The sequence below is a fragment of the Bombus bifarius genome, unplaced genomic scaffold (assembly GCF_011952205.1).
Source record: "Bombus bifarius isolate JDL3187 unplaced genomic scaffold, Bbif_JDL3187 scf7180000007966, whole genome shotgun sequence".
Taxonomy (NCBI): domain Eukaryota; kingdom Metazoa; phylum Arthropoda; class Insecta; order Hymenoptera; family Apidae; genus Bombus; species Bombus bifarius.
In genome coordinates, this window is record NW_022884352.1 from 5,080,695 (window position 1) to 5,101,095 (window position 20,401).

General features: G+C 31.6%; 5 protein-coding genes across 5 annotated transcripts; 3 read left to right on the forward strand and 2 right to left on the reverse strand.

Moving 5' to 3' along the window:
• The first annotated feature begins 6,758 nt into the window (after nt 1-6,758).
• LOC117205960 (DNA-directed RNA polymerases I, II, and III subunit RPABC2) lies at nt 6,759-7,804 on the forward strand. Its single transcript, XM_033444838.1, has 3 exons — nt 6,759-6,939; nt 7,248-7,400; nt 7,469-7,804. The coding sequence occupies exons 1-3, from the start codon at nt 6,911-6,913 to the stop codon at nt 7,677-7,679; spliced, it is 393 nt and encodes a 130-aa protein (XP_033300729.1). The 5' UTR covers nt 6,759-6,910; the 3' UTR covers nt 7,680-7,804.
• Nucleotides 7,805-8,004: 200 nt separating this feature from the next.
• On the forward strand, nt 8,005-9,653 carry LOC117213779 (bridging integrator 3-like). Its single transcript, XM_033459469.1, has 4 exons — nt 8,005-8,243; nt 8,415-8,522; nt 8,620-8,794; nt 8,857-9,653. The coding sequence occupies exons 1-4, from the start codon at nt 8,236-8,238 to the stop codon at nt 9,364-9,366; spliced, it is 801 nt and encodes a 266-aa protein (XP_033315360.1). The 5' UTR covers nt 8,005-8,235; the 3' UTR covers nt 9,367-9,653.
• On the reverse strand, nt 9,429-13,231 carry LOC117213650 (activating signal cointegrator 1 complex subunit 2). Its single transcript, XM_033459219.1, has 15 exons — nt 13,113-13,231; nt 12,980-13,029; nt 12,791-12,868; nt 12,397-12,557; nt 11,865-12,249; nt 11,570-11,787; nt 11,308-11,493; nt 11,072-11,227; nt 10,876-10,969; nt 10,637-10,807; nt 10,460-10,582; nt 10,247-10,383; nt 10,034-10,154; nt 9,769-9,946; nt 9,429-9,644 (listed from the first exon to the last, which is right to left on the reverse strand). The coding sequence occupies exons 2-15, from the start codon at nt 12,992-12,994 to the stop codon at nt 9,505-9,507; spliced, it is 2,163 nt and encodes a 720-aa protein (XP_033315110.1). The 5' UTR covers nt 12,995-13,029; nt 13,113-13,231; the 3' UTR covers nt 9,429-9,504.
• Nucleotides 13,232-13,274: 43 nt separating this feature from the next.
• LOC117213717 lies at nt 13,275-15,233 on the forward strand. Its single transcript, XM_033459343.1, has 2 exons — nt 13,275-14,386; nt 14,453-15,233. Exons 1-2 carry the CDS (start codon nt 13,376-13,378, stop codon nt 14,741-14,743), a joined length of 1,302 nt encoding a protein of 433 aa, XP_033315234.1. The 5' UTR covers nt 13,275-13,375; the 3' UTR covers nt 14,744-15,233.
• LOC117213584 (vacuolar protein sorting-associated protein 11 homolog) lies at nt 14,941-19,903 on the reverse strand. The gene is made up of 16 exons (XM_033459096.1): nt 19,744-19,903; nt 19,581-19,649; nt 19,307-19,480; nt 19,038-19,234; nt 18,703-18,961; nt 18,471-18,625; nt 18,158-18,391; nt 17,768-18,068; nt 17,505-17,693; nt 17,311-17,433; nt 17,104-17,231; nt 16,820-17,032; nt 16,576-16,748; nt 16,208-16,505; nt 15,803-16,125; nt 14,941-15,710 (listed from the first exon to the last, which is right to left on the reverse strand). The coding sequence occupies exons 1-16, from the start codon at nt 19,759-19,761 to the stop codon at nt 15,283-15,285; spliced, it is 3,282 nt and encodes a 1,093-aa protein (XP_033314987.1). The 5' UTR covers nt 19,762-19,903; the 3' UTR covers nt 14,941-15,282.
• Nucleotides 19,904-20,401: the final 498 nt, after the last annotated feature.

Genomic DNA, 20,401 nt, shown 5'->3' on the forward strand with positions numbered 1-20,401 from the left:
AGTAAAATACAGGACCTGCCGGAAACGTTTCATTGGAAAATACGAATATGTAGAAATACTTTTCGTCGATCGAGGTTCTAGATCTTTTGTAAGCACCTAGGTCAGAAAAGTATTTATGCAGTCAATTGTCTGTTATATCAATAAGTAGAGCGCCGATGTTAATGCATTTGTGGGATACAGAAATGCACAGTGCACATGTAATATGCAGAACTGAATAAAATATATAAAGTACAATACTCGTTGCAATATTAAATATTACAACGATTGTAATAATTAAATATCGTAATATCGAAACGTAGAAATCTATGTAGATTCGTAGGTAATTTTAGCTATGTAAAAATATGAAATTACATATTTAATACCTATTGTATGCTTAAGACGATCGTTCATGCTACGCGAATAAACTAAATAAATTTTTGCTGTAACTGCTCCTCAACTTCTATATTCATTTTCAGATTTGTTTCAAACCTCACCAGAACAATCGTGATAATCCTGACTTGTCACAGTACCAATAAAACTGCAAAATGTTTTATGTAACACACGCACACATGACATATGCGTAAAATTCTTCTATCGCAATTGGTCAAATATTTACATACATATACTACCAAATCCTCCAAAATAACGCTGTGTGATGACGTGAAAAGTAATTCAACCTATAGCAGCTACAAAATGTAACGTTGCATTCCTGATTAATGAAACGCAACGTTGGCCTTTGAGTCGATTAATCAATGAAATTAAGCAACCACTGTATTCGATACTTGAATTTCCTGTTGTCTATGCTGATGGCTAAACAATTTTGTAAGTCTAAGTCGGACATGCATGGTATGCGGAAGAACGTTTACGAAAGTCATCGAAGCGGAAGCGATGGCCACATGTCGGTAGATTATTGTGTATTTAATCAAAAAGGCCTTGAATCGGTGTCATAGGTCATAGGTCAGGTTGATCGTTGTCGACAGGTTTTTCATGGATTAGAGACAGACAAACTTGAGATCCAGTTTAATTAAAGCGGATCAAAATGATCATTACTTGTATCATGTCTATTCTTACTTGCATCTGTCATAAAAGATTTATATTCAAAAACAATATCTTACGACACCTCCTACTTATATTATGATTCATATAGGAAGTAATTCATATATCCTAAGACGTTTCCTACTTATATTGTGATTCATATAGGAAATAATTCATACGATTTGTTTTATCGCAGATGATTTGCATTCTTCAAAATTAGAGGTTTATCTAGAAGATATTTGTTGCAAAATTTATTCGCTAAATTTATTATCTGCCTAGATTCAACATTAGTATCTTTAGCCTTTGATTCCCAGATGCATGGTTTTTTTTTAAGTGGAACAAAACAATTTGAAATTGACAATTTATGGGCCATCATAAAATTATACAAAATTCGTATTCGTACTATTTACAGTAGATAACGTTGCTTACTAAATGTAGATTATATTGCTAAATGATAACATTTTGTATTTGAGAGTTAATATAATACTACAATGAGATGAATTCGAATAGGTGTAATCATATTTCTATCTTAACGACAGGCATTATTAATTTCGACAAGAGCTTATGCGTGTTCTTAGAGTTGAAAAAAAATAACATGCAATTACAGAAGGAAAAGATCTAGTCTTAAAAATGCACGAATGTCAACGTATCAGCCTTCAGCGAACAGAACGAAGTACATTAGCGCGAACGCACGAGCTCAATTGAAGTTAATTGCGTCAGCAAATAAATAAACCGAGACACTTCAACGTATAAATTGGGTAATTTTCTTCGTGTAAATTAAAGCTTTCCTAGCGAATCGCTTGCTCGATATTTGGGAATTAATTTTCTTCCGTTTCTTAAGAGATTGCATAACGCTATATTTAAAAAATTCCCTTCTTCTTAGACATAAATCTTCTTATAAATTTATTTATAAATTCGTTACGGTCAACGCAAAGATACCCAAAATTTTCTCATTCAAATATATAATAGAAAATTAGAATAATAGAAAAATTTTTAAACTACTCCCTTGAATCTTCCAATTTTTATCACAATTATTCGTTTTTTAATTGGGCATTTTCAGTGGAAATATTTGGAATATTGCCAAATCTTGCGACCGAAATTTCCTCACTGACTCGCCAATTTTCTTTTCAGCATCCATTGGACAGCCTGCTGGGAGAGAAGAAGACGTCTCGCGTTACTTAACACGATGACTCTACTCTTCGTGTGGAAGTTCTCTGATTCCGTAACGGAGCGAAAGTAAAGGTAAGCCTTACGTTCGCTATGACGGCCGAGCAATTATCGTTCCACCTGTGCGGTTGGATTTCATCTCCCGAAACACGTTCTCGTTTCAAGGCCAAGGACACAGCTCAAGTAGTAGAGGGAGGTCAGTGTTCGCCGGTGTCGATCTTCCACCGCGTCAGCATGCTCCGCTTTTGACAGGAAATGGAAAAATAAGACGATCCGTTTCTATGTTGCTCGCCAACTTAGCGAATATCGTCCTGCGTTTCGCACGTGAACCATTCAGAAAGAAGATCTTCCACGTTTCTACTCGTCTTTCTCCGAATCTTAGTACGTTGAGTGTCTTGGTAGTCATCGGTGACTCAAGTTACTAAATTGTTTGTAGTGATTAATATTTAATATTTGATGATATTTGTAGAGAAAGGTGAGCAAATATAACAGAAGATTCTGCGAAGATTAAACCGTACGGTGTAGTATATTTCAATTTGTCGCGACTCACGGGGTAAAATGTATAAAATTCGTATGGCAGTCGACCTGTTGAAACAAACCAATCTGAACCTCTTAATTAATAATAAAATAATATAACGTTAGTATAATGCAGCATCGAATTTGAAGATAAAATTCGATTATTTTTACTCGATGCTCCGTTGCGAATTTTCCCATTAAAAATTTCGAGAAGAACGAGTTACCAGAATCTGAAACAAAAATTTGAGAAACATGTAATAAAAAAGAAGTTGTGGAATTTTTAAATGGGGAATATAACTTGTGGGCTACCCTGTACGTAATATCCAGTAAAAAAATTGCTAATTTCCTCATGAGTCTACGAAAATACCAATTTAAAAAGACTATCAAAAAATTGGAAACGCAGGAACTGTTAACAGAGGCGGCCGATGGATTTCCATTTCGTTTGTTTTTTTTCTTTCTTTTTTACTTTTTTTCCATAAACGTAGAACAAAGCGTAACAGTACACCTGTGCTCTTGGCATTTTTGCAGGCATCGTGTTTTATCGATCTAAGTAGATATAGGTGTTCGTAATGAAGTTGTATTTTGAAACTTCGAGCAGATGATTCGTCACGTGTTCTCGGGCTCGTAATCAGACCAGCAGCGTTAGAATTCGAATACGAGAGTCGCGACTAATGTTATGTCTCAAGTAACTTTAGCATGAAAGATAGTTCATCATTTTCAACATTCTTTCCTAACACGACTTAGATAAATAATTTTTTATGTAAAAATGAATTTCTTCTTAGTTATCTCTAAAATTATCTTTGATATTCCTAATAACGAACCTGTTTCTTAGAAAAACTCTACTTCTTGAGAGTTTTCTATCCTCCACATTACATTTTGATTAATACATTCTATTTCTTCCTTTTCAAATAACTTCTTGCATGGATTTTTATAATTTAAGGATCTTTAAAATGAGCCGACATCTTCCAAGATTCGATTCCCTAGAAATAAAAGTTAACGCTCTCTTTCTTATCCATAAATCTACAAATTTATTTTATCTTCATTTAACAATCGAATTTCAAAATATTCTGCTATCCGATAGCTCAAGACTATCTTCACTGTGACAATTTAAAAAATCTGCTAGGCATATTTCACTTATATATTTTACCGTCTACTCTATTTTCTTGTCCGTAAGTTTACAGATTCATTTGCTCCTTTATTTTATTATGCTGTTACATTTCAAGATATTTCACAGAAACTGTTATACCTGTAGCATTTTTAAAAATATACACGTTCCCGCTAATAATTCAAATAAGAATAGGAAACAGAGATGAGTGCCACCTGGCGAGGGAATGATTTTCAACTAAAAATCGAGATTTAGTAACAGTAACGTAGAATGAGCTAACAGGTCGACGAATAGATATCGTGACGTCATAAACCAGAGGGAAAAGATAAGAAAAGATAGGAAAAGAGAGACGGTGAGGAAAAAGCATGTTAAGTTAGGTTATGTGCTCCTGATACTTCATAGTAAATTAAATCGTGCGACGAAAATTAATAAATTACACGTTTTCTGATATTGGTTCGTGCACTGTCAGAGTAGCATTACAAAGATAAGGCGGTCTTAGAAACACTCGTGTCTAGTTTTCATGGGAAATTTTATTTTAAATAATTAGTTATTAATTATTTAGTAAGGACGTGTTTCGAAATGATCACGAATTAAGCCTATATTTTTTTGTATTAATTTCATATTCGCTTCCTTGTTATTAATATCGTATTTTTGCGTTTGCACGCGTAAAACGAATCTTTTAGCTACCATCTGGTGTCATTTTTATGAATATTCGATGAGTGGTTTATTTTTTGTCCAACTACATTTGTTAACAACCTGTTCTGATATATTTTTAACCTTTTAACGTATTTACAAGCTTACTCCGTACGCTTACAGAGTCATATTTCGATGTATAAACCGTGCAAAACAATATTCTACAGTTATTATAATTATACAGTGCGCGAAGTATTCTTTATTAATTTATACAGGGTGGTTGGTAACTGGTGGTACAAGCGGAAAGGGGGTGATTCTACGCGAAAAAAGAAGTCGAAAATATAGAATAAAAATTTTTCGTTCGAGGCTTTGTTTTCGAGAAAATCGACTTTGAATTTTCGCTCGGTACGCGTTCGGTACGTTATAACGGATCTCACTGTAGATCGTTGTCTCGATGGAAAAATTAAAAAAAAAAATTTTTATTCTATATTTTCGACTTCTTTTTTCGCGTAGAATCACCCCCTTTCCGTTTGTACCACCAGTTACCAACCACCCTGTATAATTGAAAATCATTTATTACATACGAAATCCAAACAGATTCAGTACTGGAAAATAGTTTATGGCCTAATCGAAAACACGCAATCGTAAAAATTCGCGAATTATATTTGTAGCTTTGCTGGTTTTTACTTTTTGAAGCAATAATAACCACGTAGCGGTGAAACGGTGCAACTAATCGCTATTGCCGTCCTTGTCGCACAATATAGCGCTCCTTGTTTACAAATAAAGGAGCTTCTGCGATCCCTCGATACGGACTGAAAAGGCGTCATGTTTCTAGTTCTGGACAATTTCGATAAATGGCGAAATATCTTTAGTCTGTAGATAAGGAAAGCAATAGTGGGCGACGAGGACAGACGTATGTCGCGTGCGCAGCGTTAGATAGAGCGATTAATAATAGCGAAATTATGAATTTTACAAAATTCATGTGGTTTCTATATAACTAAAACGTTCCAGTAAACGTTTAATTAAAATTAATCAGCTGTTTAATCATTTAATGGCCGGCCAAGCGATCCCAGACTGACCAACCCTAATCCCTCAATGAGAAGTAACGTGAAGATATGACGCACACTATCGCTCTCTCCTTCAATCGTAGTTCGTATTCTCTGTTTTTGTCGCATACTATCTCTCTCTTTCTATCGTCGCTCCTAACGTCTGTCTTTGTCACGCATTATTTATCTCTCTTTCTATGGGCGCTTCTAAGCAAATAGTTAGACTTTTGTCTTCGGACCAGCCATATGCTGCCATCAATTAAGGAACAAAGGAACTGAAACTTCGAGCATTTACTGATTGATGGTAGCACATGGCTTGTCCGAAGACAAAAATCGAACTCCTAACTCTGAAACGTGTTTCGGACAAACCGTGTGCTGCCATCTATTAAAGAAGGACAGAACTGAAACTTGGAGCGTTCATGGATAGATGGCAGCACACGTCTTGTCCGAAGGCAAAATTTGAACATATTGCTCTGAAACGTATCTTGGACAGTTCATGCACTGCCATCTATTAAGGAAAGATAGAACTGAAACTTGGAGCGTTCATGAGTAGATGGCAGCACATGTCTTGTCCGTAAGGTCGATGGAAAGATACAGTGATAGTGTGCAACTAAGACAGACGATATGAACGACAATAGAAAAAGAGGGCGATAATGTGCGAGAAACTATATGTGCAGACTATATGAGGGGTGATAAAAGGAGACAATGTCCGAGTTTTTCACATTTGCCGTATCCTAACTTGCGAATGTTTGGAAGGGAAGGGGATTGGAGGTGGACCAAGTTAAAGATAAATTATAAGACATTCAAATTCACTTACTTATTATGTTTTAAAAATTATATAATAATTAAATATACGTAATTAGAGTTAGACGTAATTAGAATTAATGTCACTGATGTAGTTTGGATGTGTTGAAGATCTTGGGATTCCCGTTACAGTTTCGTGATATTGTAGCAGAAACAATCCTGTAAAACACAGATAAAATATTAATTTCCTTTGTCTCGAAATATTATAAATAAAATTTAAGGGTACTACAATCATTTTTGAATAATGTTATTTTTAAATAAATTTATTTGATGCTATAGAAATTACTGTAATTATCCAGCTAGTATCGCCATGTTTTTTTATTATTATTTATATTATTTATATTAATTTGCAATTTTCTACATAATATTTCTATTGTCTATTTATTTTCTGTAACTTATCTGTTTATTTTCCATTTCCACAAATCAATTATCTTTGATACTCATCCTAGGAATTTTTGCACGAGAGTAGTGGTATTTTCAATTCGTGTTTACGTGTTTAGTATTTGCTTCGCTTTTGTACTCATCGTTAATTACTGTTTCCAACGAAAGATATTTTAACAAACTGCAGAAAAAGTAATTGAGTCATCAATTTGTATTAACAGTAACATTTATTTGATTTAAAAAAATGGCAGATGATGATTTTGATGGAGATGAGTACGTAATATTTACTGAACTGGTATCTTATACATATCCACTTGTGTGTATTGTAGTTTTATGACAAAAATTTATTGATATTTTGAAGAATAATTATAGTCGTAAAGCTTTTAGCAGTACAACTACTTTCAGATGAATGATTTCTTGTTAAAAAGATTCCTTTATCACCTTATTACACATAAAGTTAAACATAACCTAAAAGATATTTAATAAATTGTTTTAACGATCTAGTATAACATTTCTTTTATACAATTATATTTATTTCAATTTAAGTATATCAAGGTCGTTGAATTTTTCCTCATTTACAGGGTAGCAGATGATTTTGATGATGTAGATGATGATGACAACATTGAACTAGAACCTCAAGAAGAAGATGGAGAAAATATAGAATTATTAGCAGCTGGTGAAGCTACTGGTGGAGTGCAAAGGTCCAAAAGAATTACAACAAGATATATGACAAAGTAGGTGATGTTAAACAAAAGCTTTTGATGTTAAGAATAATAAAAATACTTTAAATACGTGCTTTTAGATATGAAAGGGCAAGAGTATTAGGGACAAGAGCATTGCAAATAGCTATGTGTGCTCCTGTGATGGTTGAGTTGGAAGGAGAAACTGATCCACTGCAAATTGCAATGAAAGAACTAAAACAAAGAAAAATTCCAATTATAATTAGACGTTACTTACCTGACAACAGTTATGAGGATTGGGGTATAGACGAATTAATCATAATAGATCACTAAATTCTGCTTAATCTTGTACATACTAAATAAAGATGTAAGGCAATTTAAGAAATATCAAAGCTCATTGTATCTATATTATTTTCAACTTTGTATAACTCATTTTAATAAAAAATATTTAGCAACTATATTATTTGCGTATATATATTTTTGCAGTTATAAAATCCTTTAAAAAGGAAAGAAAAAAAACATGTTTATATTGCAATTATGTCAGATTTAAACGTCAAGTTGACGTTAGAAATATGACAGTTGAGGTTAGAAAGTATTATGTTAAATTTGAATAGAAAAAGAGTCAACTTTTTTCTATTACATAATTTCTTTCAATATTTATTGATAAGTTTTAAAAAATGAACATAATGAAGTATGAAAATATATAGATCATTTTATCTTGTACTTTATCTATTGAATACTAGATTAGTAACGATAAGACTTTGAATTGCTGTGGACGTCACTGTGTTCGATGTTTTCTTAACTAATAATCGTAATAATCTATTCATGTAAAACAACTTTGATTGATGAAATATAATATTATGAAGATTTGTTAAATTACGGCAATAATATGACGTGGTAAGTAATATCATTTATAATTATTTATTAATCTAATGGGTCTAATAGGTTAATCTAAATTATTCTATTATGAATTATAATATAATATACATATAAAATATCTATTATAATTAGTCTAATTAAAGGTCTAATAGGTTACAACACCTCTAAATAATATTACAATGTATACAGGAATCCTTTGAAGAAAAATCATTTGACACAGAGGCCTACACCAGCACCACCTCTATTAACTCATTCAGAAGACAGAGAATTAGATATTGCAGTTCAAAGACTCATTTAGTATGTATATTTATTGTTAGAATACTTGTTGCCATGATGTATTGAAATATATTAAAAAAATTTCGTATACTTAAAAATTTCTTATTTGTTTTTCAAGCGTTGAAGATACAATTAGGAAATTGACAAAGGAAATGAAAAAATATATAGAAGCTGTGCTAAATTTAGATCGAGCAGACCAAAGGTTGACATTAAACCTAACAACTTGTGGTTTAGCACATCTCAGTGATGAATTCAGAAAAGTAGTGGAAAATTACCATTCAGTAACAACACAGGTAAGTTTACAGATTGTTTTTACATGATAAGAAATATCATGAAAATTTTGCTCATTTATTAGATTGGGAAAACAGTGCAAGAAATGGCAGCTCTCTGTCAAAAAACTTTCATAGAACCATTAAAAAAATTACGAGATGAATTCATTTTAATAGCTGCAGCAATTGCCAAACGTGAGGAACTGGTGACAACTTGGAAATACTCTTATAATCGTGTCAAAAAATTGCAAGAGAAAAAAGACAGAACTGCTAGTCATATCGCAAAGTTAGAAAGAGAACGCAGAACAGAAGAAGCAGCTGCTAAGGACTTGAAGACTGTACATGCTCAATTACTTGTAGAACTACCAATGTTTTTAGACAAGAGATTGGAATATATTAAACCTAGCATACATGCTGTAATCATGATACAATTAGATTACTATGGGAGTGCAACTCATTTATTTACACACTTAATGCCAGTACCAAACACTTCAGGATCGCCATCCAGTGCTATGGTACCTGAAGACGAATACCAACAAGCAGTCACTAATCAAATGAATAGAATAAGAGCTCTTACAATAGTTAAAGATCATTAAGAATCATAAAAATTTCCTAAACAAATATCTTAACAAAGTTGTGATAATTTAAATACTGAATCTATAAAATTAACATAGGTACGAATGTATTTATCACATGGCAGTATTTACATTCATATTGTAAAAGTATCGATAGATTTATGATGGAACCATTCCTTGATTTCGTTTCCACTGGGCACCAGAACGACGATTGTGATTAGCGCGTTCCGCCTTCTTGGTGTTCTTTTGCTGCCTATTATATAATACAGCTTTCTCTTGTCCTTGACCTTTAGGATTACCTGCACATATGAAAACAACATCATTTTAATACTGGAATTGATAAAAAGACACTAATAATGCATGCTGTATTTAAGTGTAACTATTAAATTATATTCAGCACTTTATAAAAATTGACAAATATACCTATTACATTCGGTGCACCTCTTCCACTTCGCATTTGCCTTTGTTGTTCTGCTCTAGCGCGTACCTCTTCTGGATTTTGTACAAAGCAGTCTCTCCCATTTTGGTCATTCCTTACATCTTCATCTTCTGACTCCGTTTCAACTTCTTCAGTTTCAACCTTTTGTTTCTCGCGAAGAACCTAAAATTATCGTTCGTTAATTTTTATATAATTATGTTAATAGTGTTAGTGAAGACTATAATTTAACCGAATTATATAAATACAAACTCTAGGTATAGTAAAGGGTCTTAAATCTGCTTCGGTCGAATCATCCTGTGTACCACGTATATCGCTATTATCATAAGTATCATCATACTCGTCATCGTATACATCTTCGACGAGACTGTAACTGTAACAAATTTTGTTTATATTCTTGTTATCTACAAATATATATTTTTATATGTGTTATATGTATTATTCAGAGTAACCTTGAATCCTTACTTTTTAGTTATGTAATCTTTAGGTATATCTATGATTTCTTTAGATTTTTTAACATATATATTATCACCCTTTAAATTATCAAGCATATTAATATCCAGTCTTTCAATACCACTAGCTACATCCTTAACTGAAGTTTCCTAGAAAAATAGTAAGAATATTTACATTGTTTATAGTAGATTATGTATCATGATTCAAATAATAAAATGTTCTTACTGTATAGGTTGGTAGTGCACTAGGCCCTAATTCCATCAATTCTTTTAATTCTGGTGGTAATGAATCTTCTAGTACGGCATGTATCACAGCTGCACTATCATAATTGTAATACTCCAAACTTGTCTGTAAAATAAATGTTGTTAAATGCACGCAATTCTTTCATATTAAAATAATTACCTCAATAAAACCTTCATCTAGATGATTTAAAATATCTTTAACATCAGAAATAAGAACAGCCAATTCAATAGAATTCTTTGCCACAGTTCGTTTCTCATTTGAAGATTTTATGTTTTTAGATATAGTTGTCTGACTTAAAATACCACTAGGTCCAGCTGCAGCTACAGGTTCCTATGAAAAGGTAATATTATGTAAAAGCTTCATCAAAATACAATTTGCAAGCCATTTCTCAAACTTACATTTACTTTATTAGAAAAGCTAGTATCTGGAATATTGGGTCTTCCAATAATTGTATTGACTGATTTCACAATATAATTACATTTTATTGTATCACTGAATAATATTTGTTAAGTATAAAAAGTATAAAAAGATACCATCATATATTTATCTGTCTATCATTGCAATCATAATAGTACTACATTAACAAAAGGATACGCATCAGGACAAATATTCGATAATATAGTCAAATCTAATTTAACAGGATAAAATTGATCATAATCTGTAATAAATTCTTTTTCAGAAATTGCTAAGGTTAATAAATTAAGATATTCGTCCACCCGTTCCTTTACCTCTGCCTCCTTTATCGTACTTCTAAGCATAATGTTATAATCATAGTATGTTATACATTGGATGTATTATACTTTGTAATTTAAATATACATATACACTTACAAATTTTCTTGAATAGTCAATATTGGTTCATATATAATAATACGAAAAAGCTTCAAAATTTCAATCCTTATTACATCCAGACGATGCTTTAATTCTATATATTTCGGCATATTTTCATCATTATATGCTAAGTTCTTTAATATTTTATACATCTCAGGTATTGTGTTTTCATATACTGAAACAAGTCTAATGATAAATGATAAAATAAACTATTCAGAACACTTAGAACAAATAAGGACATAGTTTAATTAGTTTAACTTACTTATTCATAAAATCCACTGTGTGAAATATACTCACTGCTGGAGAATAATTTGTTAAAAACACACCAACAGTTGATGATATATCTAGAACATATAATATCATATCTTCCAACTGGAATAATGTAAGCTTCGAGGAATTAGTATCCTGCTTTGACAGTGAAATTGCTTCATTGGTATATATAGAATCACTACCAAATTTTCTTTCAACATTTTCAAAGGCCTAAACTAACAACACTTATATTTAATTCTGTTTTGATAAAACATTAGTTGTTCTATATATTGTATCTAACACCTCACCTCTATAAGACAAGGAACAGCTCTCTGAAGATCATTATTATACTGCGGTTCTAGTGCAAATAAAGAGTTTAAGATCCTTTCCATTATTTTTGCATTTTCTCGACCATAAAGTTGGCAAAGATCAAAGATGATGGGTACCGTAAATATGTATTTTTCATATAATAAATTTCCAAGAAATGGACGGTTCATATATTCTTCAGGACTTTCTTTATTTGTGACAAGTCGTGCAAAAATTATAAGTACATAGTGACTTAGTGTTTCTAGAAGTTCTAACATTTCTGGGCAATTTGGAAAATTTTCTAAAGCATAGAATGGCGGTGCATCTTGTAGAAAAGATACCAATGTATCTAATACTGAAGTATTAAACACAATATTTGACCAAAATCTAAATAAGAGATACATAAATATATAATATATGTAAATGTATGTGTTAAAAGAAAGCTTTTAATAATTTGATTGCAAATTTGATTATAATCTCATAGAAGAATTATTGAACATTTTCAATGGTACTGTTGTTACTAATTATGCTTACCTATAAAATGGAAGGCTGAGTAACCATTTAAAATCATTGATCATATAATTGACAATTTCTATCCATCGTAGTTTTGCTCCCACAATTTCAGATCCATCATCATTATATATATTAGGAGGTTCATAATGTAAAAAATAGTGGTCACTTGCCCATATTTTACTCTAAAATGATTGCCACATAGAAAGAAACAATTTAACATTTATGATAACATTTTTCTAATTTCATAGATATTAATACATATGAGAATTTGTTAACAAGTTATTATTAAATATGAAAAGTGATTTGAAGATGTATGAAAAACTCATATAATACCAAAGTAGTAAGATTTATTAATCAGAAGCTTGACAAATATCAATTGATATATCCACAAACATATTGCTATTTATGTACGTACCAAAGCATCAACCTTTTGGACAATACCATTGGTTTTAATCGTTAGTTTTAAATTTTCTAGTGGTAGAAAATCGGGATTCTGTTAAATAAATGAAAACATTATGCAAGTTTGTAATAAATCGCATTGTTCTAACCTACTATAACGAATGTTTTCATAACGAGACATTATGTATAATAGGAAATAAATTACCTCATAAGGTTCCATATTCTCTCAAAGTATTCTTAATTGTCGCTAAACAACTGCACAAGAAATTAATTGTTGAACAAATTGCGATCTTAACAATGCACGAGCGCTAAGCGCTAGAGTCTTTTCGATAACTAACCTATCTTTGTAAGTTGAAAATTGCAAACAAAGATTGAAGCCGGGGAATCCCAAAGGACAAACTTTGTAGTTTTGTTAAGAAATTGGTAGTGCTGTAAAAGATTCTGACAGTGACAGTTACTCTTGACATCGTTCAAAAGCTCTGTGTCGTAAAGGTTATGTTTTGAACATTCATATAAGTACTTTGTTATCAGACCGCTGTACTATACTTCGTTATTAACGTTCTTATAAATAAAATAGCTCAGAGTTTTATATTTCTGTATAATGTCTAAGGATACGAAATTTTTTACGAGACCAAAAGTAAGATTTTGTCAACCGGATACTGATAAATCGATAACAAAAGAATTAAAAAGCTTGACTGATCAAAATGGTATTAAGGATAAGCCGAAAATCCTAAGTGTCGTAAGACTAGATAAACCTGTTAAATTAGTAAAATCGAATGAAATATCTGGCAATCAGGAAAATAAAAGTTCAAAGCTTGTTGATAATGCATCAAACTTCACATTACATGCTAATGCATCTCCTTGTTCAATTGGAACTTCGTCCTCTTTGGATAAAAACACTATCAAGACAGAAAATCAGAATCCTTTAAATGATGCTAACAACAGTCAGAATATTAAAGCAAATGTTAAAGAAGTTAATATTCCCAAAATTTCTATTAAACTTCCAAACAATGACATAACAGTTTCTACAGATTCTCCTATTGCACAAAGTGAAAGTTTAGACAAGACACTTAAATCAAAAAATTCTGATAAAATTAATGGTTCAAAGAAAGAGTACACTAAAGGTAGAAGAGAAAAAGAAAATAAATCAACAGTTGTTAAAAAAAATATTAAAACTGTAACTACAAAATCCACAGATTTAGACATTTTAAAACATAAGAATCGACTTTCTTCTGCTGGCACTGGTACAAAAAAGTTAAATGTCACACAGAAGACATCTAGTTCAATTACAATAAAAAAGAATCTAAATTCAAAACTTCGTGATATTATGCCATGTTATAAATACAGTAAAGTTGTAAGAGATATAATTGGTCCTAAAATACAACCATACATAGGTCCAGGAGTATCACACAGTCAGCCAGATGATTTAGCAATTTTAGAAACAGATGAAAACATTCATACAAAGCCAATTATTTCTGGAGAAAAATTGGCAAAACCAGAATATAATTCTATTATGTGTACAATTAATAAATTAAATAAAATGAAGAAACAAAAAGTTATAACTAATATTGAACATTTACCAGCTTCATATAAATATCTTATAAATGGAAAGGTAGTAAAAATGTGATGGCTTACAATTATAAGATCATAAAATATTCTCTTATGTTTTGTGTTTTAGGTTTCTACTGCTTTAGATTTCCCTCTTGATGAAGCAGTTTACAAAGATTTGGTAGACTTATCCATAGATGAAAATCAATTGCCAAGCAGATTAACTCGTAGTAAAGATCCAGAGCCAAGACAAAAAGATGTTGTGCCAATACTCTCTGACTTTTTTACACCTGTATCTACTGAGGAATATTGTACTCCTGTTTCTATAAAACCACGAATTCCAGAAACTGTAGACAGTTGGAATGCCTTCAGAATAAGTGATCAAATAAGTGAATGGAAACACATTTTAAATCATGTATAACTGGACTAGTATTTTTATATTATGCATAACTTATTTGTTAATTGCTATTTGGAAACTACTTTGGTAAATGTATCTTTTTGTAAAATGTAAAGTATTTTTTATAAAACTCATCGAATGAGATTCTTTAACAGACATTTTGTAAAATATATATGTTGAAATTAAAAAAAAATAATAAATGAATATATGTACAATTAATCGTTTAATATACAATTATATATCTTATTTTTCTACGTGAATATATAGTTTCATTTTACAAATTGCATAAAGCACCAAAGATATTATTATGTGATTCATGTATAAAAAGAAAAAACAATATAAAGTTCATGATACACCTAGGCTGAATAATTGTGGGGGATTATACTGGTAAAAGCCAAGCTAGATTCATGTAATGAATTTACAATTTTATATATGACAATAACATTTACGATATTTTTCTTCGCAAGCTGTAATATTCCTATTTGTCAATAATAACGCATAATTGTCTTTTTTAGTGATTCATGAGTTTAGTGGTTGAAACAGTTGAATATAATAAATATAATTTATCTACCAAAAGGATTCAGGTTCTTATTATAGTCATCATCGTCATTATTCTTAAAGGGATTTGTGTCGTCGTTATCTTTAAAAGGATTAGTAGTGTCATCGTCTTTGTCTTCGGCAAATGGATTTTTCGATTCATCGTAGTCATCTGCTCCGAATGGATTCGATGGTACAATCGGTGTTTTTGGTGGCACGTACGATTTTTGAACTGGTGATGATTTTGGTGTCGTGCTGTTTAGAATACGAGCTTCCTTTATAGGTACTGGCACAGCTTTCTTCGAATTTCCTCGTGGACTAGATATGTCATTGATTGTACCAGAGATATTCGCTTCTATTGATGAAGAGTACAGATCTGATTTTGGATAAGATCGCAGTCGATCATCCGCTACTGTATTATAATTATCATACGAACGATGAGTTTCAGTTTTTCCTATAATAAAATTTTTGATTTGTATAAAAAATTGTGCTATGTCTTGAAGAGTAAATAAATTAATTTTTTTAATCAAATAAAATTTTGTTTACCTAACGTTGTGTTCTTTCCCTCCGATAATCTGATCCTGGCTTCCGCTCCTGGTCCATAATTCAATTTTGATTCATCAAACTTTGCCACCGACGCAGACAACATCTTATCGCTATCTGTGATCACCATTAATTTTTTAAAAACTCCGCGACCAAAGTAATCAGCAACTAATGAGAATGGATCCTCTGCTCGATCCAATAAACTGTGAAATGTTTCATGAAGATCTTTTGATTGTTCCTGTGCTTTTATGATATCCAACAATTTTTTATTGTCTGGTAAACAAGCTGGACATTCATTTTCGTTCTCTGAGAATCTTTGAAAGCAGCTATTACGAGAATAACGTCGTACATGTTAAAATACATCATAAAATATTATTATACATAATATGATATAAAACCTGAACTCACTGTTGATGATATGAATGCTGACACATAAAATGTACTGATGGAAGTTCTAACTGATGGTGACACGCACTGCAACGTGATCCTTGGAAGATAATAGTACTATTTTTAATTGAATCTATTTGTTCTCGTATCTTTTTAGTATCTGCTCGATACTTTTCAGATAATTCTATATCTGCTTGTGTTTGTTTATGCTCCGTTCGTAACACACTGTTAAAATAGGTTCTCACATCGCCCAAGGTACAAGAAAGTGAAGTAGAAAGTGCATCAAGAACCATCAATGGTGATAAAAGCCTTTCTTGACCTGTCCAATATAAATTTTATTTAAAAATGTTATGTGTAACTGGAATGATTAAATTAAATTTTAGACATACCTATGTGGGTTAGTATGTCTGCAAGAAGTTTAGTTGGTGCTTCTTTATTTCTTGCAACACTCCATAAAGCTTGGACCCATAAATTCGGATCTTGATGTCCAAATCGTTTGCACGTAGCTAAAATTTGTTCACTGTCCCCTTCGCGTAAATGGAATCGTAATATTTCTTGGTATCTATATATAATATAATATACATTATAAATTTTTGAAGTATAATATCGATTGTGTAAGTTACCTCAACCTACAATTTACTTTCTTCATAAAGAAAGAGTAAACCACGCCTGAAATTATGCTGATGGCATAAGATTAATATTTGATCCTTATCGTAACACGCTTCCGAATTTTGTAAAAGTCGTACAATTTTCTGTTCATATTGTACTTTTGCCACATCATTATCCAAAGCTGACCAAATATGAAGATAATGTTCTACTAAAGTGTTGTATACCAAAGTACTCCACCTATGTATTAAAACATTTAACTTGTAGAATATAAATTGAACTTTCCTTGTTATTTATTTCGGTATACTAACTTGGTATTCATTTTTACTAGGTGCTCTAAGAATTCTACGAGACGTTCTGAATTATTTAAAAACAAGTGAATAAAATCTTCTGGATTAGCTTTATCGATGTGTTGGTCCACAGTACCGTCTAACATTTCCTGAATCAAATACGTCATTACAAGTATATGTTTTATTGTACCAATATAAATCTGTTATTTTTTAATTCCTCAATTTTACCTGATCTACAAGTGGTTGATTGGAAGGCCTATAATTGGTACATAAGGCTTTTAAAAATTGCGTTGATTCATCTGGCACATTTTCTATTAGGATAGTACCATATTTCTTCATGTTGGATTCTGCCTAAAAGATTGTCCAAAATTAATCGAATAAATTGAATCTGGATGCACGTCTAAATGCATGTATCAACGTACTTCTTCAAAGTCCAAAGTAGCCATATATTCTAATGCCTTTTTGTACTCGTGTTTATCTTCTATTTGAATACGAAGATACCATTCGTAACGATCATGTTTTTTTGCAAGCAGCAAAGCATCCTCCGGCGATGCTTGACGACAAACTTTTATTGCAATTTCGACATCGAAATCAATCTCTCTATCTTTTGTCTAAAATCATTATATAACATAATCATAAAAATTACCGATAAATTTTGTACCCAAATTAGTCATAGTTTGTTTACCATGATAAATTCTTTTAATTTATCTGTATGATTGAGTTTCGTATAACAATTCAGTAGCAAAGTTGTATGATCTTCTGTTGCCTGCCCATTTTTATGCAAAGCTTGCAAATAGGTCGTTAGATTGTCTATGTGTTGAGAATCTAAAAATTTTCTAATTACATACGACGGTTCTAACTTTCCAATAGTTTTAATATATTGTTCTATCGCTCCGGTATGATCTCCCTTTGAATATAAATGATCGCCGTATTGTCGGAATATATCGACTAAACCTTCAGCATCATATTGTTGATTCTTAGCTATTCTAAAAATAATGTAATATTAAATTACAATTATATACAATTATAATTATAATTGAAATATTTTCTACAACTTCAGGTAGAAATTATCTACCTTATAGATATATCATATAAATTCTTCTTGAAAAGTAATGCTAATTTCGATTGCAAGTCTTTTTCATCTAAGTGATAAAGTTTACTATCTCCACTGAGTATAAAAAATCCACCCCATTCCGATAGAACAGCTTGCACAGACAACATTGGGGCAGAAAAAACAATGCATTTGTTTTGTATATCAAGTACTGTAATTACATGCTTATCCACTCCTGGAGGTATTGGTTCTATAGTACTATAAACATATGATATTTTAAAAATTAGTTTATATTTAATGAATTTGTAAAAACTATGAATTTGTAAAATTTCCTTACCTCGGTTTTGCAGAAATGGTAGTTGTTGTTCTTGGATCATTCGCAGCTTCTTTTGCTATAATAACTAGGTAACTTCTAAACCACTCTAACATGATTTTTTGACCGCCAGCTGCATAACAAGGACCTCTACCATCTGGTGTGTAACAATAAATTGCCTAAAGTAATACAAATTAATTAGTAGAAAAATATTTATTACATACATTCCATAATAAAATTATATTAATGTTATTACATCATCACGACCAATCATGAAATGACTATCTTGCATAGATTCTGCAAGAACACTACACTTTCTGGCACAGCCCATAGTGTCCAAGGGAGATTTAAATTCTTGATCCTTAACAGTAATATTATATACGAAAACGCTATTTGGTGTAGCAACAAATAAATGAGTTTGTTTGCCACTAGATTTTATTGCTAAACCAGTAACTGAAAAATTGGTATGTTCGAATACTTTTATCTTGTTTTTCCTTTCCCTAGTTAAATCACCCCTAAGGATTGAAAGTTGTGTATTAAAACATGTTTGAAAATTAGAAGATTACCATTATTAAAATTAATTATTTTTACCTATACAACATAATAGAGCCATCTCCAAAGCCAATAGCCATTAATGTAAGACTAGTATGCACACATAGAGCAGTTGCAGGAACTGCTCTATAACTTGGTATGGCTCTACTTATACGAAGACATGTTGGATTGCCTTGTTTATCTGGTTTAGCTAAATTCCAGACCTTTATGGTAGGATTACAACCTGATTCATCTTCCTAAGAAACATACTTTTCATTAATGACAAATATCTCTGCATCAATGTGTAACAATTATGCAATGATACTAACACCAATGGTGAACAAGAAAGTGGAATGTTGGACTTGTTGAGCTAGCGTTAATGTGACATCATAAGCGCGAAATGTGGTAACATCGTAAGTTCTATTCACTAAATGCACATTGCCTGTGTAATCTCCGAATACTAGAGTCCCGTTACCGCTCGTAGCTGCTGTCACTTGGGCGTCCTAATCAACAGAGCATACAATATACATCGAACACGATAGCCTTAACCTATAACCAAATATCATGTCAGAAAAAATCCGATTTCAGTCGATGAATACTCACACCAAGAGCCGTGGCTATTTTCCCGCCGTCAACTTCTTTTTTAAGATCAAAAAAATTGAAGCGTCTCCACTAAAAGATAAATGCGTTTTCGTGTGAGGGAAAGGGGGTTATGTATACGACATATAAAATACGATCAAATGTTCGAATAAAATGTGAGACTAACCTCGAGAAATGCCATCATGTACAGCAATTATCTATTTACACATTTGCAACAAAATATTGTCGACACAGCCAGTGAACAGCGTGTTAAAGTTGTTTCTTTTGACACCTAACAACATCAAGTTGCACGCCCGCCATCTTTTCACCTATATTTGACCAGCTGATTATGCATGACATTTCCCCTCAGTTATGATATATATTTGGTCACTCGCATGCGCGGTGCAAGCACATGTATTTTCTACTGTACCGACGTGCTGCATCGATGCATTTAGTTTGCTGCATTTTTGCAAAGGTGTCGACGTAGGATTATTCGGAATCATGCGCCACCTGTGTACGCTATTTGGTACTAAATTCAATATTTCGCGGGATTTAAAATTGGATATCATTTTATTCACTCGTTTTTTAAAAAAGTATAACACACCTCTTTTATTTTAACATTTTTTATCTCTAAAATCTAATTTATGAATACTATAATTATCAAGAAAATAAATATCATTTTAATTGAAAAGAAAAAAAGAAAATAATAATTAACCCTTTCTCTCCATTGAAACACCAAATTAATAAATTAAAATTTCCTTTATTATCTCTACATTAAATAAAATTATCCCTTTTGTTAAAATTGGGATAAAAATATGCCTAAAGATATTTTGAAGTGAAAATCA